At 43.0% G+C, this 18,288-nt stretch overlaps 2 protein-coding genes across 4 annotated transcripts in view; one reads left to right on the plus strand and one right to left on the minus strand.

The window, feature by feature from the left end:
• Nucleotides 1–18,288, plus strand: part of LOC105736831 (cilia- and flagella-associated protein 300) — an 89,171-nt gene that overhangs the window by 8,406 nt on the left and 62,477 nt on the right. The window lies entirely within an intron of this gene.
• LOC105734758 (uncharacterized) overlaps nucleotides 918–18,288 on the minus strand; it is a 46,619-nt gene continuing 29,248 nt past the window's right edge. For 2 of the 3 annotated variants that reach the window (XM_086910881.1, XM_086910789.1), the window contains 2 exons: nucleotides 5,831–6,068; nucleotides 918–2,563 (listed from right to left, as the gene is read on the minus strand). In XM_086910881.1, coding sequence (XP_086767007.1) covers nucleotides 2,244–2,563; nucleotides 5,831–6,068 — 558 coding nt within the window. In that variant the 3' untranslated portion in view covers nucleotides 918–2,243. Of the gene's footprint in view, nucleotides 2,564–5,123; nucleotides 5,510–5,830; nucleotides 6,069–18,288 lie in introns of those variants that run through there. The other variant, XM_086910838.1, reaches the window with a different exon arrangement.

Below are 18,288 nucleotides of genomic sequence, written 5' to 3' on the forward strand. Positions count from 1 at the left end.
GATGTAAATCGATAGTCTTGCTATAATTTGTCTTATCCATTTTTATCCTATCCTTGGATAAAGTATTAGAAAATCGTTCGAGAAAGATGGCGTGAATGATATCGGACACAAATAGCGCGTATAATATATTCGGTATTGAAACGGGTATAGCGCATAGAAAAAGGTAAAAGTCAAGCATAAAATTTTTTTTGTACGTTCGGATGTTGTTTCGTATAAAAAGGCATACGAAGACACAAAACTGGCAGAATTCAAAGATCCTTATTTATTATATCAAAAAAGATCGCCTCAACGAATCTCGATTAAGTATAAAAAGATATTCGATACGCGTGTGTGTGTGTGCGTGTGCGTGTGCGTGTGCGTGTATGTGTGTATATGCGTGAATGTTCGAGCGTTACGAATGAAAAAGCGAGTGCGATCGAGTCAAAAGGGACGCGAATGTTACTCGATCTTTTAGTCAATCTTTGAACAATCGTCGATCAACCGCGATACGAATAATAAATCTATAACGATAAGATTCAACTATTTATACAATCGCTGCTTCGTCGTCCATGGAATGGAAAATCGTAGCGTATTTCTTCGATGATCGGATTCGCGCTAATTGCGATTTTACATGTTTTAGAATGATGAATTTTTTTTTTTTCTTTTTTTCTTTCTTTTTTTTTTTTTTTTTTTTTTTTTTTATCCTAAAACGGAGCTCGAGATAAAGAAGAAAGACGCGCGGAGAAAGTCGTAACACGATTTATTTAAACTCGATCTCGATGATAATTTTAATTTTAATTTATTCGCTTCATCTTCTTGTATTTCGTTTATAATATCCTTGTCGGACAAAAAATCGTTTCGATCGTGTCGCAACGAAATCTTTCGTTAAACTTTCACGGTACGGAATGGAAGGAACGTTGCACGGGAAATCGACCAGCTTCTTTTTTTTTTTTTTTTTTCCCCTCTCTGTGCACCGCTCCCTACTCTTCGCTCGACGAGCGAACAGACGAATCTTAGAATCGATCGATTTGATATATTACTATTGTCTTCTTAAATCCACGAACCGAGATACATACAACATGCATTTTCTATCTAACGTCACTAATCTTCACGGGAACGGTCTCCCTCTCCTTTTTGAAAAGGAGGGGATTATCCTCGCTGGAACAGCGAGTTCTTCGCGGGAACTCGCGTTCAACTCTTTCAATCCGTGGCATCGTTTATTATTCGGTATAAATCTCTGCATTTTTCCATTCTCTTCTTCAACAACAACGACGACTTCGACTCTGATATGTCTTTTTCCTTTTTTTCAACAAGAAGAACGTTCAAGAAGAAATAAACTCTAGAGAACGATTCTATAAAGAAATTCGAATGAAAATACGAGGGCGAGAAACATCTCAACTCCAAATACGATAATTAAAATTACACATGTCTCGTAAAAGAAACAGTTTTTGTTCTCCAATTTTTTTGTATACATTTATATATATATAACGATCCACCGAACCGAAAGAGTTACAATCGATATCGATCGTTCGAACACTCGGAGTCCCTCCTCGAATTATGCAATAATCGCGCGTATATATATATATATATATTTATCGTAGATACGTGGATGGTTGGGGGAGGGTTCGTCGAGCCCGTTGTTGTTTCAGTCGAGAGGACTCGAGGGGTCGGCAGCGCTCCAGCTCGAGGAACAATGCCCCGCGATAATAAGCACAGGAAGAAACTCCTGGAGGAACGGCGCGAAACGATCCACCATCCAACGGGATCGTTCCCTCGGTGGCCTGGCTTTCTCGTGCCGAGAATAACGAGAATCGGCCGCGACACGAGTGCATCCATCCTTCTCCCGTTCGAAACACGCGAGGCCAAACTCGATAAATTCGAGTTTTTCGAGACTTCGTCGAGGTGGCTCGAGATTCTCGTTACGATATTGCAGAACGGGGTTTATCGCAATGGACGCGAAATCGTTAGCTGCGTTGGCAATTAAGGAGCCTCTCTCTCTCTCTCTCTCTCTCTCTCCTTCGTTTCGTTGAACTCGATCCTCCTTCTCTCGACATCGAGCGATCGCCTCTCTCGATCCCTTCCTTGCGAAGAAGCAGCGAGATTTTATTTGGTCGAGAGAGAGAGAGAGTCTAGAATAACGGCCGAAATGGTCCACGGATCGCTGTTGAGGATTATCGCTCGTCATCAACAACGCAACTAACGATTGAACCGTAACGAAAATTCCGTTTCGTTTCGTTCCCTTATTCGACGATTTATTACCACCACTACCAGGAGCCGAAGAAGACGCTGGACAACATCCCTATCAGAGCCAGCCACCCGATCAGATCGAAGGATCCTCTTCTCCAGGCGGCGTTGTTCATGCACGTCTCCCGGATGTTGACGATCTTGAGGCCACGGCGACCGAGCAGATTGTGCACCCCTCGTTTGTCGCTCTTTTGCAAGATGTGCTCCCGCGAGAGCAGCAACGAGTACAACTGGTTGTCCGGGTTCCGGGAGCAGAAGGTCAGCACCATGTCCGAGGCCACGGCCTTCATCACGTGCACGTTCCCGCTGAATTGCTTGTACCCTCTCTCCACCAGTGTACCTGACGGGAATCAGGTGTCAATTCGTGATTTTTTTTTTAATTTTTAATTCGCTTCGAAACAAGTATCGAGTAATAATAATAATAATAATAATATTTATTTCAAGCGTTTCATTTCAAGCAAGAACGACGAAACGAGACGAGTTCGAAATCGGGGGAGGAATAGATCGAAGGGGGAATCAGAAACGGAAATCAGCGAATCGGTCTGATTATTGTCTAGGACGGCTGGGAATGCCAGGCGTGCTCCCGATGGAAATCTGTCACATTTACCACGCCATTATGTCGTTGACGATGCACTTACGCCGCTGATTAGGAATACCCAGAGACGGAATTAACAGGGATTGTCGTGCAGGGGCTTACAACGCGGTGCAACGCGCCATCGATTTTCGAGTACAACGCTCGAACCCAGTGTCAATTTTTCCCACCTATTGCTTCTCTCTCTCTCTCTCTCTCTCTCTCTCTGAAGATTAAAAAAAAAACGGTTGTTTCGGCCGTTTGAGAAAAATAATCGACACGGAATATATATTGAAAGCTGGGAACGATTTCGAAGAGGGGAACGATTATTTTCGATTTTTCGAAAGTTTCGAAACGCGCTGGGTGTGTTATTATCTTGGGAAAATGATTGTCACGCGTCTGTTACGTGCCAATCGCAATAACGTCAACACCCTAGCACCCTATCGTATTATTACAGCGTCGTCCATTAAGCCGTTTCATCGTGTAAACGGTCACCAGCCCTGGGATATTGACGTTTAATCGCATAAAATTAATTATACAGCAATATACTGTGTTCGATTGCGTGAAATTCCGACGGAGCAAGGACTTTACCTTCGACACGAATCGAACGAATCGTAATTTTCTTCCACGTAATTGTTCCCAACGTCTCGTTTAATTTTTTCCTCGATCGACGTTGCTACGACGCTCAAAGCGTCCGACTTTACAACAACAACAACAACAACACGGAACGAGTTCGAGTTGAACGCGGATCAGGCCGATCCTTTGATTTATTTTTCATTCTCCAAGTCGGGCGGACATTTTATCCAGATTGTGTACGGGGAGAGAATTTGCTATTGACAACCGAAAGGAAGCGAACGTCGCGAACAAAGAGCCGGTCACGAATTTTCGTCGTTAAAAAACTGACATGATCGCATTGTTTCGGCAAGCCTGTCGAATTTGTGGAATTTTTAACAAAGCTTGATACGCTCAAAGAGATATCTCCGAGTGGAAATCGGATATACGCTTTGTTCTACCATTTTGAAAAAGTGGAAAAAGGAGGGGAAAAGGAAAAGAGAAGAAACACGGGAAATAAATGAGATAAATTCGATAATAAACGAAAATTCGCGAGATACGATATTCGCGTTTAAGGGATAAATTTGGTGGTAAAGATGGTGGAGAGAAAAGAAGGCAAAGAGAGAGAGAGAAAAGGGTGGTTTCCTCGATTCACAAACGTATTGTGCCGACGTTCTCTCGCCGCCGACTACCCGCTGTCCGTGGATACGGGACAGAAGAATGGAGAGCCGCGAGATGGGGGAAAAAAAAAAAGGGGGAGCCTGGCAAGAGGCTTTTGAAAAATTATTTTCCGCGTCGACGGTTTCTCGCGGATTTCCTACCCCTATCCCCAGACATAATTGGATGGGCTGACTTCCATCTTCCACCAGACCACGTTCGGTCCCATTCTTGCTGACAGTTAACCGATAATCACGCCCGCTACCTTGGAATTCATTAAGATCGTTATCGGATGCACCTTACGACTTTAATTACCGCCACCGCTCCCTACTTTGTTCCCGAGATCTTCGCTAATTAGCCGCTTAGAAGGCGATCGTTCACCGGAAACTGTCCTCCCCTATGATCACCGTTTAACCAACTGTCCCACATATCTCGCGCCTTCAGAGGCCAACGTCGTTCCTCTCCTCTTCGTTCCCCTCCATCCCTTTCCCTCTCGGTCTTTGATCGAAAGGGATCGTCGAACATCTTTCGAGACGATTTGCAAATTTACAAAAAAAAAAAAAAAAAAATTCGAATTTAAAGTCAAAAGTCGAGGCGAGGCTTTGAAAGTGAAGTCAATCTCTTTGGATCCGGGCCTCGAAATTCTCGTGTCAATTTCATCCGGTCGAAGTCCAGTTTCCAGAATGTTTACTTCCTGGAAACGCAAATTCGATCTCGATCTCAAGCTGGAATGTATATATATATATTCCGTTCCCGCGCCCATTTGTCCCTATCGTATTTATACGGCTCATCGATCGTCGGGAGTCGAAACTGCTTTGAAACTGGGTAGCCGACAATTGGTAAACACGATTCTTATAGATACAATCCTCTAGTCTGGAATCTCCTCGATTCTATAGTTTCGACACTACTCGAGACACGATGGAACTTTATTTATATATAGAAAAATCTCTTATCTTTGAGCGATATTATTGTAGATCGTCGTATTTATCGCGAGACGAACGATTTTTTCTTTTTTTTTTTTTCTTTCCTCTTTCTTTCAAACGAGGGAAATCCTATTTTAATTTTATTTTTAATTTTCCTTCCCTCGGCCAGAGATCGTTTCTTCCATTTCTGTCCCGTGAATTATTCGAATCGCCAATCGGTTGCCGTCCCGCCAGCTTACGATAATCGTCTTTGAAAGAAACTCGGACCGAGTGGCTCCGAGTTATCGAGCTGTTCGTTATTATCTATCGAGGAGGAAACTTCATTCGAGCAAGAACTACCGTCCGTTCCTTTTTATTTTTTTATTTTTTTTTTTTTTTCTTTTTTTCCCCCCTTTACGCCATCGCCTGGGACGTTTCAGAACGGTGGAATTATTCTTCCGTTTTATACGCCACCAATGGTGACTATCCTCGCGGATCGAGAGAAAATCGTTCGGTAAATTTATCGCGGATAGTAGAATCTTTGCTGGGGAATCACGCTTATCCATTCGATTCGCACCATTTTTCTTTTCTTTTTTTTTCTTTTCTGCAAATAAAAAGGGAAAAAACTGACTTTTCAAATATTAAAACTCGAACACCGATTATTATATTAGTTGATAATTCGAAACGAAAAGAACAAGAAGGGAGATTGCTCGAATTTATTTATCTATTCTTTTTTTCCTTTCTTTTTCAATTGGGAAAAGCTCGGGAATCGTTCCATAAATTCATCGAATTTCACGCAAGCTCCGTTTTCTCTCTTTCTTTCTCTCTCTCTCTCTCTCTCCGTTCGAAATGTTGAACGTATCTCCGATTCAAAAAAAAAAAAAAAAAAAAAAAAGAAAAAAACGCGCGAAACACGAAGATTTACCATTTTGCACAGAGGTGGAAATCCAAAAGCCCGGCCTCCTGGATACGTCCGGTATCCGGAAAGTGTACTCGAGGTCGCCGATCTCCTCGGTCCACAACAGCCTCAACGAGGACAAGTACATGTTCTCGACCGCTCTCAGCTTGACGATCGGGCAGGAATTGACCTTGTACGAGCCGTTGGGCTTGGATGGATCGACTTTGTGCTCCAACACCTCGACCACGTACCACTTGCCCATTATCTGAAATCAATACGGACACAAATGGATTTATTACGTTCGCGTGCTAAACGCAAATGCGCGTTTCGATCCTCCTCGCAAAGCTTGGCCGGAACCAAACTCGGCCGCGAGATTTAGGAAACGCGGAAACACTAGGGCTTGGAATGTTGTTGCTGCCCACTCTTGCCGCCTCCCTCTCCATTTACCATCGATGGTATTTACCGAGATTACCAAGTCGTTTCAATCCTGTTCCAAAATTGTTGCGTAACGGATCGAGCGAATCAATTTTTGCCGTTTTCTTTCTATTTTTATTTTTGTTTCATCTTTTTCTCTTTTTTTTTTTTTTTTAAGAATTATTTTTAAAACGACGCGCAGCAAAAATGAAAAAGGGAGAGAGAAAAGAGAGGATATTTTTGGAATTTAGAAAAGATTTTTTAATTTTAATCGGACGTGGAATTTTTAAGATATCGCGATCTTTCCGTTCAATTTTAGATATCGGCTGCACGGTACACAATTTTAGAAAATTGGGAACTTGCAGGTTCGGTGGGTTTTTAAATCCACCGTCTACTCGGATCAGATTTTTAAAAGTTATTCGCATATTAATTAACTCTGTTTCCTTTTAAAATCAATTCGCGGAATTGAAAATCGAACGTTTTAGGATTAAACGAACGTATCCGTTGAATATAATGCGATTAAATGCATGCATTAAAAATTAATTTCATTATGAAGAAAAAACACGCAAAGACGGATGCAATCATGGTGCAATCGATTAAAATTAAACCGGCCGATTTATCGAGAATTTCGTTTCTAGATTTAACAACACATTAAACAGTAAAATCGAAAGCCTATAAAAGCAATCAGGGTTGACTAACCGCATGAGATCGTTCGTGGCTTGAAACGAGAAATTTCGCTCGCCATAATAAATTGCCATTTATTTCCTATTGATTTTCGATAATAATAAACTAACTATAAATCGAAAATTTCTCGAAAATTTATTTATTTATTCGAAACAACTCGATGGACAATTTTCCAACTTCTCGAAACTGAACAAACTGGAAAAAAGAATGAAATTGACGATTACGATCGTAATTATTAAAATCTTAAAAGAAGAAACGAGAAAGGTAAAACGATAAAAAATAAAATGCTCGAAATGTCATTCGTGTTGTCGTTCGATCGACGAGATAACCCATAGATTTCGATCCGAGGAACGGATAATTCTAGTGCTTAAATCAAATTAGGGACGATTTATCGGTCGACCGTGAGTCAACCGTGATTAAACGAGGTGAAATAATTTCGATCGGATGGGATAGAATGGGATCGTCTTGAAATCTTGGTATCCGAAACGGGTCCAAAATCCGGGTTTGCTTCGAAGGAAACTGGAATTTCGACGTTACGTTCGTTTCGTAGCGGGGAAACTGACGGTATCGATAACGCAATCACGTGGAATCTTTTACTCGATTTAATCTTCGAATAATCGAATGTAATTTCGACGAGCATATATTCGAATCGAAGCCACAATAAAAACCCCCCTAATTTATTACAAATTAATATTTTTTGGATTAAAGGAGAGAGAGAGAGAGTGTCACTTAATTCCCCCCCCCCCCCCTCCTTTTAAAACTGGAGAAACTGTTGTGAAAAGTGTTTCAAGTTTGTTCAAAAACGAGAAAATAAAGGGAGGCAAATACGATTCGTATCCCGAAGCGTGCGATTCCGTGTTCGATCCACGAGCGTTTTCGACCGAGCAACCTATATCCAGAGAAGCGTGGACAGCTTAGCGGGGGCGACTACATGCATAATCAGCAGGCGAAACGGACAAAGCCCGGCTCACCGAAGTAATTAAAAGTCTTGCAAACGTTGCCCGCCCCGTGGAATCTCATTTGCCGCGATTTCATCCGGCGGATGAACACGCATTTCCAGTCCCGTGTCATCGAGCCGCCATTTTAACGAATGGAATGACTGGCATTCCGATATCCGTTCACCACCGGCGCACCACCACTTCATCCGCTTCTTATGAAATTTACCTTCCGATCAAATCGATACCGGACTCCATCATAATCCCGCTACCCGATCAATAAGAATTTTATTCCTCTTATCCCCGCGTAGAGCAATAAGAATCCTTTAATTATCCCTGGAGATGGCCGATCGAAGCAATAAGATTTCAAGTGGCAATTAACTGCAAACGAAAAACGCCTCGGATACAAGCCTCGGCCACAACCCTTGGTTTCCTCGAGAAAGAAAAAAAACTTCTCTTTGACTCTTTGATAACCGATGATTCGTTTCGAATGGCAATTCTCCAACGCAATTTCGCGAGCTAACATAATTTCATTCGTTCACAGTCGTTGACCAATTTAAAACTGGAAGGGCAGCGCGTGTGTACGCAGCGTGTGTACACACTATCTGGCGTGGAAAAAAAAAAACTGCCGCGATAAAACCTGGCGAAATAATTAAAATAACAAATGTCAGGAACACAGAGAGGGGAGGGGTGGGGTCAGGTAGAAGCGAAAACGCTGGTCGTCGAACGAGGAGGCGATTTATTAAAGGCAGACGCCGCGGTACAACGGCCGAGCCATTCGTTCCGGCCCGGAATTGCAAAACGGAAAACGAACTTTAAACCGGGCTTCATGGGCCGGTAATTGCGTTGCGCGCGGGTTTTATGAAGGAGCGTCCGGAGCGCGCACGAGCGTTTTCGTCCCCGCTCGCGGATATTTCCCGCGCCGGCCACCGGTATATATTCGTTTTTCAAGGATAATTGCAACGGCCGCTATCTCTTTCGACCGTTTGTCACGGGACATTAGAATATAATTACACCGGCCATACGTGCACCGACCCGTGCTCGCGAAGAACTCGTCCTGTTCGGTATCTTATCGGTATCTAATTTTTAACAGCAGAGTCTCCAACTCTCCTCCTTTGATGGACGCAACCGATAATTTGTTTGCAGTGGAACGATATTGGAGGGGAAAGAGGGGGAAACAAGGGTGAAATATTTCGATATCCCCATAGGCAAATTCACTCGTTCATTACTTTAATTGGTTCACGGCCCACCACTGAAATTACACGGTCTCTAATACACGCGCGGAACGATTGTACGCTCGAATTGATTAAACGTTGCTTTCGATGTTCACAAAATGGGTGGTAATTGATTCGTCACGCTTCCACCGTCAGATTTGCACGGGGGAAAAATCGGGGGGGGGGGAGAGGCAACGAGGGAATAATCACTTATTTATAAATAACACGGAACGAGCGTAATTATTATGTGCGTCCGAGCAGATCGTCAGATTTTATCGCTTAATTTTCTTTTCCGCTCTTTATCTTCGAATGCTCAACCTGTTCGCTGGTTTTTCTTTCAAAATTTCCATTCTCTTTACACATATCGTATTTATAATTTCGTTAGTCTTTCCCCAACCAACGAACCTCGTCTCGGTTGGACGTCGCTAATTTTCGATCGACCTCGTTTCCTGATACCACCCTATATTGTGAATATTTTCCAAGCGTTGTCGCGAATTTACCTTCATAAAAGAACATCGGTCCGACCTCTGTGCGGTAAATGAAGCAATATCGGTGATAAATGGCGGGACGATTTCTAGCCAAGCGGAGGACGAAACGTGAACCGAATTTGATCGCGTATAAGGTATAAATTGGCGGCTCGAGATATCGGAATCGCGATATCACGAGATATCCTTCTAAATTATTCCAACCCTCCAATACATGATTCTCCCCGAAGAACCATCAAAATTAATTGATTTCTCGATATTCTTTAATTTTGTTTCATCGAAATATGGAGGGGTGGGGAGGTGACGATTGTTCGCGTTACGTTGGAAAAACGAGGCTTCGGCTTTAAGATAAACCGTAACACTTTAATATGAAGCGGAGTGGTCTTTTTCTCTCGTCTCATGAATACATTAGAGAGAATTATGTCTATTTCATAGTCCCCGGTGTTTTTCGCGTGCATCTTTTTTCCCCCTCTCCCCTGTCCCCGGAAGGGGAAAAACGAGGCTGTATCCCGGCACCATCAGAGGATACGAAGGTAGACTTCTTGCGATGCAGAACAGAATTCAACGCAAGTGGAAATTTATAGTTCATGCAAGCCGCCTCGCTCGAAATAATATTTTGCCTGTTTCCGGCGGTTTCCCTTCCTCTTTATCTCTCCTCCCTCGCCGCTCCCCCCTCGGGGGTGGGTGAAAGGGCGTGGGCGCGCCAAGTTTAATTTCTGTTCGCGGAGTAATTATTTTCGAGTGGAACTCGCGGTGTATCGCGCAACTTTTTGAACCTATCCGGTAATAAGCGTGGAAACGATATTAGAATCAAGCCGCTATACGAATAATAACACGAAATTTCCTCCGGGCAAGGTCCTCTCTCCGAGGTCTCTCGTCGTACTTCATTATTTGTCGTGTCGTTTTCGAGGGAAATTTGTAAATTTTGATTTTTCGGTAGTAATCGCGGGATTAGTAATCGTGGTAACGGTGAAGAAAGAGAAGAAGAAGAAGCGTAAGGATTTGCCACGTGGCGTAGCAAAATGTTAAGCCACCGTTCTCAAGTGTTGATTTAATACTTTAACTTTATTTCCACGACACGTGCGAGCACACGCAGCGGTGGTGGTGCAGTTTTCCGACACGTTGCGTTGCACGTTGCGGAGAAAGAACCGGAAGAAATTTAATAACGTCACCCCATTTTGCACGTGCGGTTTTTTCCTTACTTGAATCACCAACAACCATCTCGTTTATTCGTTCGTTTACTGTCCACGTAATTCGTTTGAAAATAAACTGCTTTAAAACGATTATCGTCGCGAAATCGGGGAGAGGTGATCCTCGAACGAGTTTGAAAAACTTTCGTCGATTAAAAAAATTTTCGTTTCCACGATACGAAATATCACATTTTCTTCCAAAGCGCATCCGATCTTTTTGAGACCGATTGAAAAATTAAGTAAGAGAGTGGCGACGCGGCAATTGCCCCGATATCGAATCGAACGGGGTTCGAACGAAAGGATAATTAGGAAAGTTTCGAGGAAGATTCCATCTGGCCTGCCGTGAACTCGGATGAAACCACCGTGGAACACCCTCTTGTTAATTGATTGTTCGTAAACGAATCGGCCGTTCTCTCTGGAATAATTGATCTTGAATATCGAGAAACGGAAGAAGAAACGAAGAGGGAAGAGGACGATGGATTTTAATTAGGGAGCTCGGAAGAGTAATTCGATCGCCCTTCCGAAAGGAAAGTGTACGATTCGGTACGATCTTCAAGAAAATCTAATTTTACCTTCTCGAGTTTTCCAGATTTTCCGACGACCGAGGCAAATTTCCTTCGTTGGAAAAACGAGTCGCCAAGATTGGAACAAATAAACTCGCGACCACGGAAAACACCACGTATAGATTCAACACGTGTAATCGCAATTTGTTAATTCTTTTATCGTCTCCTCTTTTCCATCTGCGAACGGATTTTATTAAGCACGGATTAAGCTCGTACATTCTTTGCAAAAAAAAAAAAAAAAAAAAAAAACTAACCAACCAAACGCGCAAAAGAAACTTGGAACTCAATTATCACGAAACGCAGAGAAAGGGATTTGCATCGCGTAAATTTTCAGTTTTATCAAAACGTTCGTTGATGAATGAACACGGGAGGAGGGGAGGGTTAATAGAAGCAAAACAAGCTTTGCAAAAAAAAAAAAAAAACGAGCGACAATGCGACACGACGAAATTCTTTTCAACCCGTTGGGGCTCACAGTTGGTTGCTCTTTTCGTACGAAAAATCGCCGTGTCCCGTCGCCAATTTCGCGCATACAACGAGCTTAAGGTCGTTAAACGTTGCAAAAATGTAAAAACGGTTAACCGTCGTGACAACCGGGGACATACGTGCTCGCTTGCTTTCGGAATCGAAGTTGGGAGAGAGAGAGAAAGAGAGAGAGAAAAAAATATCTCCCTTTTTCCTCCTCCTCCTCCTCCTCCTCCTCCCCCCCCTCGATCCCTTTTTCCAGCGTGGCGGTGGAACACGGGGCCGGACAACGGGGACGGGACAAAGCTGCGTAATTACTGTTATAAAAGGAAGCGATAAATATTCCCTTTGTCCAAGTTTTCGGGATATAAACGACGTCGAATAGGGGTGTCGGTATTCGCGGATAAATTTTCGTTTATTGTCCACATTCCCTCTCCGCGTATCTCACTTCACTTCGCGTTTGTTAATAATTTATACGCGTGCACACCCGCGCTACTCATACTCCTTTTTCACGGAAAAATATATATATATATATATGTATACAATATCGTAGTAGGAGAATTCGTAGGCGCAGAATGGCGCGCAGTATGTCTCGACAATTGTGTGGGCGAGGCTGTGGGGGAGCAGTTTGATACAATTGAAAATGAAAAGGGAAAGGGAGTGTGATGGGCCGAGCGAAGAAACTGTGCTCGGCGCAGAACGCTAATTTATAGTTTTTCCAAGTGTTTTCCACTCGAGAAGGTTTCGAGATCAAAAGCTCGTCGATCTTGGTATTTCGAAGGCGATCCTTGAACTTCTGAAACTAGAGCTTTCTTGCTTCCTCCTCTTTCTCGGCTGGTTTCAAGGAGCTCTTGAGCTCTTGAAATCGTAACTTTTTCATCTTGATCCCCTTTTCGAGAGCTAACTATCGCGCTAACTGTTGCTCCCGATCCGAAAAAAATGTTCTGTTTCGCTGATCGATACGCATCGATCGATGATAATCGCATTCCTCCATTCATTTCTGCATCGACGAATTCGACGAAGAAGAGTGTCGCACACCCATCGATCTTTTTCAACCTACTTGCTTCGACATCTGTGTTCGGATCTCGCGACAGTTAGCTCTACGTGAGTAGGACGGTTAGGAGGCGATTTGTCATCGGATTCATGATACGAATCGAATGAGAAGATGGGGCAAAAAGAGGAGGAAGGAGGAAAGGGGGAGCGAGATCAAAAGTCGTAAAGATGCAAATGCAAGTCTCGCAGGAAAAATTGCCGGCTGCCACCCCCGAAACGGTTCCAAGTCGATGAATCTCCGCCGTATGCGGAGAGTTTCCTGTTCTTGTTCGATGGCACGGCCGTCGTCGGGATGATACGTGGCCGTATATTATCCCACCCCGTGACTTTATCGTGTTCCAAAATGGTTGGACGATGGCGGTCATTAAATCGGGAAAATAGGGGCGGGAAAAAAAATCTTCCTTATTCTCTCGAGTTAGTTAGATCGCGAGATATCGTTCCCCTGCGCGAGAAAAAGAAAGAATGTGGCTCTGTATGTTCTCGCGCCCATCTCTAGAATATCTCCTTCAAAGAAGAATAGTTATTGGCAGCCTGAAAAATGTACGATCCGCTCTTTACTACGCGGATTATGGAATGCTTTGTCAGCAGCAGCAGCTTTCAACGTGTCCGTTGGCGCGTACGCGACGCATACAAATGCAGATTAAGACGTGAATGCCGAAGGACGAGTCAGTCGATACACGAGGTGTTCCGTATCGAATCATCGAGCCGACATCTGCCAGAGAAGAAAACGATTTCTCTCTCTCGCGAAGCTTTAATTAAATTCTTCCCGCCCCCGACGATTTATTTTAAAAACCGTACCATCGTTTTTTCCATTCGATCGGATAATCCGGATCGATTTCTCGCCTTCAGCCCTTGGTTATTTCCAATAGGAATAAGTTCACCTCGTCGGCCGCATGTAAACTTGAATACGATCCTTGGACAAAGAGCGGGAAACTATCTAGAGATCGGAAGAGATAGGAGAAGAGTTGAAGAAGAATCGGGGGAAGTATCGAAGAATGGATTGAGAAAACGAGGATAATCGAACGGTGTGTACTCGATCCTCGAGACAACGAGCTCGACGTGACTCGTTGAAAAAAAAAAAAGAGAATTTATCGAGTAACGGGATCGGAGGAAGCATCCTTGAGCGAGTGAACTTTTCATCTTCTCGAGTGGCCCATTTTTCAGCCGAAAAACGCGATTCGATCGTTTCATTAAAGCGGCATCCGCCTCGATTAAAACGGCAAACTGCCGGGGGGAGAGGGGGGAGGTTGAAACTCTTCGAATTCCTTCCCGGACGGGTAGATTTCCTCCAGGAAAATTGAATCTCGCGTCCTTCCCCTACCTTCGAATAAATAGACGATTTACAGATGTTCTCCAGCTCTCTGTCCTCCATCTGTCTCTCACTCTCTCTCTCTCTCTCTCTCTCTCTCCCCGCGGAAACATCTTCGATTCGGAGAACGGTAGAACGATACTCGTACGCTTATCGCAAATCATTCGAGTTTATTTCCCCTCTTTGGACTCGATGTGTCCGCCGCGACGCTTCCCCTTAAAGGGGAAATCGATCGGTCGCGTTTCAAACCTGTCGCCAAAGCAACAGATCGTTTATTCTTCCTCTCGGTAGGCGACGTTTCTCCTTCTCCCGCGGGGTGGAAATTGATTCCATCTTTTTTTCCGCCTATCTGACCGGTTCTCTTCCTCTCTCTCCTCTCCCTTCTTTTTTTTCCTTTCTCGATCGATATGGAACTGTATGTGACTTAACGCTTGTTATTTTATTAAAAAAAAAAAAAGAAAAGAAAGAAGAGAGATTTTCTTTCCTCTCGAAAAATCTTCGCTCACGAAGATTCAATGGAAAGAGCTTCGAATCGTTTTCCCTGTTTTTATATATTTTGGATCCTAAATTTTTTTCCACGCACCTTCCTGCTCGATATTTTCCTTCCACTTGTCTCCCTCGTCGAATCTTCTTATCAAACAGCCCAATCGAGTTTTAGTCGCATTCGATGCACTTCGCTGCTACTCCCTGTTTATAAACAGGCTTAGAACCGGGCCCCACCGAACGAGCGCGAGATTTCCTCTCGCAATCGGGATTTCCCCCGTGCTGTGTTTACCTTGCCGCGATGTTCGTAAAACGGAGGGACAGAATTTCGAGTTCGCAGCTCTCTCTCTCTCTCTCTCTCTCTCTCTCCTTTCTAGAGGCTTCTCGATAAGTTCTCTAGAAGAAGAGAGGAGAACCCAACAACCGTAAATTTTCCCTCCGTATTTCCATACGTCATATCCCTCTCTCCTCGTATCGATTTAAACAGAATCTCTTCGATAAGGAAAGTTGGAGTTGCCATTGCGCGGCAAACTTCTCGAAATAATTCGTTCGCGTGAAAGAGTAATTTTACGCGCAACCGTGTAATTTGAGCATACGCGGTATTTCTTGAAAGATCGGTTAAACATTCCGATCTGTTGAAATTCATTCATGGTGGATTTCAAGTGAAAAATTCTTTCGAAGAGTATCATCATCGGATACTCGGGATAACGAGTGGTGGTCAGTCTCAATTACTTTCCATTTCAGAAAGGATTTTCATTTGCAGTTCCGTGGAAAAAGATCCCCGAGGGGGACCAATTTTCACCCTTTCTCAGAAACGAGTCTGTTTTCTTCCGGAATAAGATCCGCCTTTCGGATCTTCTGCATCCATTACTATCAAATTTCCATGAAATTGGATAACGAATTTTCCCTTGGAATTTTTACTACCCCTCCCTCTCCCTTGATCCACCAATCGACGGAAGGAGAATCGGAGGAAAATCGAAAATGCATCCCAAGGATTGAATTATCGTCGAATCTCTACGACTTCCTCGATAATTACGATCCCTTCCGATTTTTCTCGAAATCGATTCGAGAAAGACGACTCAGATCCTGTCGCTCTTCCCGGGGATGGATACGAATCCCCGAGTGCTAGTTCTTCGCTAGTCACTCTCTTATTCCCACACTATTCCCGTCGTTGATGTATTCCATTTCTCGCAAATCCATATCTCGAATTCCATGGGTTTCTGTCCGCCTCACGAGGTATCGAGTCGAACAGCAAACTATTCGAAGGAATACGCTCCGATATGTTTACTCGGTTGAAGCTATTCTTGTGTTATATATTCTTAAAAATCGTTATCGCCCCTGTACGAGATGTTCCGCTACTCGTACTCGCCTTTTCGTGAAAACCGATGAATCCGGATCAAGGAATAAAAAAGAAAAAAAATACGAAAATTCGTGGTCGCTTCGATCCATAAATTTCTCGACCCGGTGAAAACATCGAGACGAAGAACGAACGAGATCGAGATAACGTAAACGAAAGACGAATGGATCGCACTTTCGGATGGATGGATGGAAATAAAAGCGATTGTTCCCTCGATTGTTCCCTCGATCGTGGTCGATGGTTAGTCAGTTAAAACGATAACCTGGTGATTCGATGTACAATTTTGCCGGGTGAAAATGCGGCGCGTTAGCGGCCAAGACAAATGGCATCACCCACGGCCACCGGTTATATTTGTTCGGGCAAACCGAGACCCATTGTTTCACGAGCCGCCTAATTATACGTTGTGTAAACCGGCGTCGCTTAACCGCTGTCGGTGCTCGTGACATAATCGAATCGAGAAACGGCCATGTTCGTAATATAATTTCACGTGGCACGCGCGCCACCCATTGTAATTCCGCGGTTTACGCTGTGTTCGAATTTTAATTAATCAATGAACCACCTCGCCAAGAAATAATTCCATGCTTCACGAAAAATTGCTCTTTTCCGACTACGTTTTTTTCTATCGAGACTGTGCTCATCAATTTATATATTCAATTCTCGTTTTTTCCCTTCCTTCCTTCCTTTCTTTCTCTTTTTTTTTTTTTTACATTAAAAATAAAAAATATAAAAAGTACTCACTTCGGTGATAAAAAATTCTCCTCATTTGCGATACATCACGCCATGCTTCCGCGATTTATACTCGAATTCGATAAAAAAAAAAAAGAAAAAAAAAAAATCGCCCCCATTCACCGTGAAATTAATTTTCACCGATATCGTGAATTATTGAGTCGCCAGAGATTTATGGATAAAAAGGTCTGACGCGGAAAAAAGAGAGGGAGAGAGAGAGAGAGAGAGAGAAACGAAAGAAAGAAAAATAGTTAGTGTTTTTAAACGATTATTTTTTAGCATCCCCCATCGAATAAATCAATTTTCACAAAAGGATCTTCACGCGACACGTTTTATTAACACCACGACCTAGAAGGATTAATCACGTTTCATAAATTTTCTAGGGGCTAGGCCACGGTCTTAACCACGGCCGAGTTAAAAAGCCGCTCTCGAAAATATGCGTTCCCCTAATCGATGAGATTAATTTAATACGTGGCGTAAACGGGATCTCGTTGCCGCGCCCGCTCACGTCCTGAATACACGTTTCAACACACGGTTCAGAAAATTGCACGTTACTCCCGCCGCGGAATCTATGTATACGATGCACCGTAAATTTCACCCTTGCTGCGTGCAACCTCCGCTGCACCTTACATTAGACGCTCGAATAACTTCGAAATTATATTTACCCGTAGGTAATAACGGGCCCGATATCGATACCGTTCGTTCGCCCGATCCGCTATACCTGTGCACCTTGATCCAACGCGCTTTTAAACCAATTACACTCCCTCTGTTGTTGGGGATGCACGAGGATTTGCCGTCCCCCCCCACGTATTCGAGTTCAGCTATATTTGCTGTTATTCTTAGTCAGTGTTGAATCCGGTATTAAGTCCGTTGAAAAAGTAATTTGTTAAAAATCTCGAATAAAGTTAGTTCAAGTGATTATTTATTAAAGTAACATTTATTTATAATATCTGATCCAACGCGCTTTTAAACCAATTACACTCCCTCTGTTGTTGGGGATGCACGAGGATTTGCCTGCGAGTCCCCCCCAACATATTCGATCCGGGTTCAGCTATATTTGCTGTTATTCTTAGTCAGTGTTGATATTATTAAATCCATTGAAAAAATAAGTATTAAAAAATCTCGAATAAAGTTAGTTCAAGTAATTGCTTATTGAGGCAATGTTTATTGGTAATATTCGGTATATTGGCTGATCCAACTTTTAAACCAATTTCGAGTCCTCCAAACATATTCGATCCGGGTTCAACTCTCTGCTATATCTGATGTTATTCCTTAAAAATCTCGAATAAAGTTAGTTCAAGTAATTGTTTATTAAAGTAACATTTATTTGTAATATCTGATAATATCAACGCGCTTTTAAACCAATTACACTCCTTCTCTTGTTAGAGATGCACGAATTGAACACCGCAACGAGGATTTGCCTGCGATTTCGAGTCTCCTGAATATATATTGAATTCGAGTTCAGCTTTCTGCTATAAGCTGTTATTCTTAGTCAGTGTTGAATCCGGTATTAAGTCCGTTGAAAAAGTAACTTGTTAAAAATCTCTGAATAAAGTAGTTAGTTTAAGTAATTGCTTGTTAAAGCAGCGTTCATTACGTAGCTGTTATGG

Source organism: Apis florea, unplaced genomic scaffold (genome assembly GCF_048593485.1).
Source record: "Apis florea isolate Af1SG1 unplaced genomic scaffold, ASM4859348v1 contig_1615_pilon, whole genome shotgun sequence".
Lineage (NCBI taxonomy): Eukaryota > Metazoa > Arthropoda > Insecta > Hymenoptera > Apidae > Apis > Apis florea.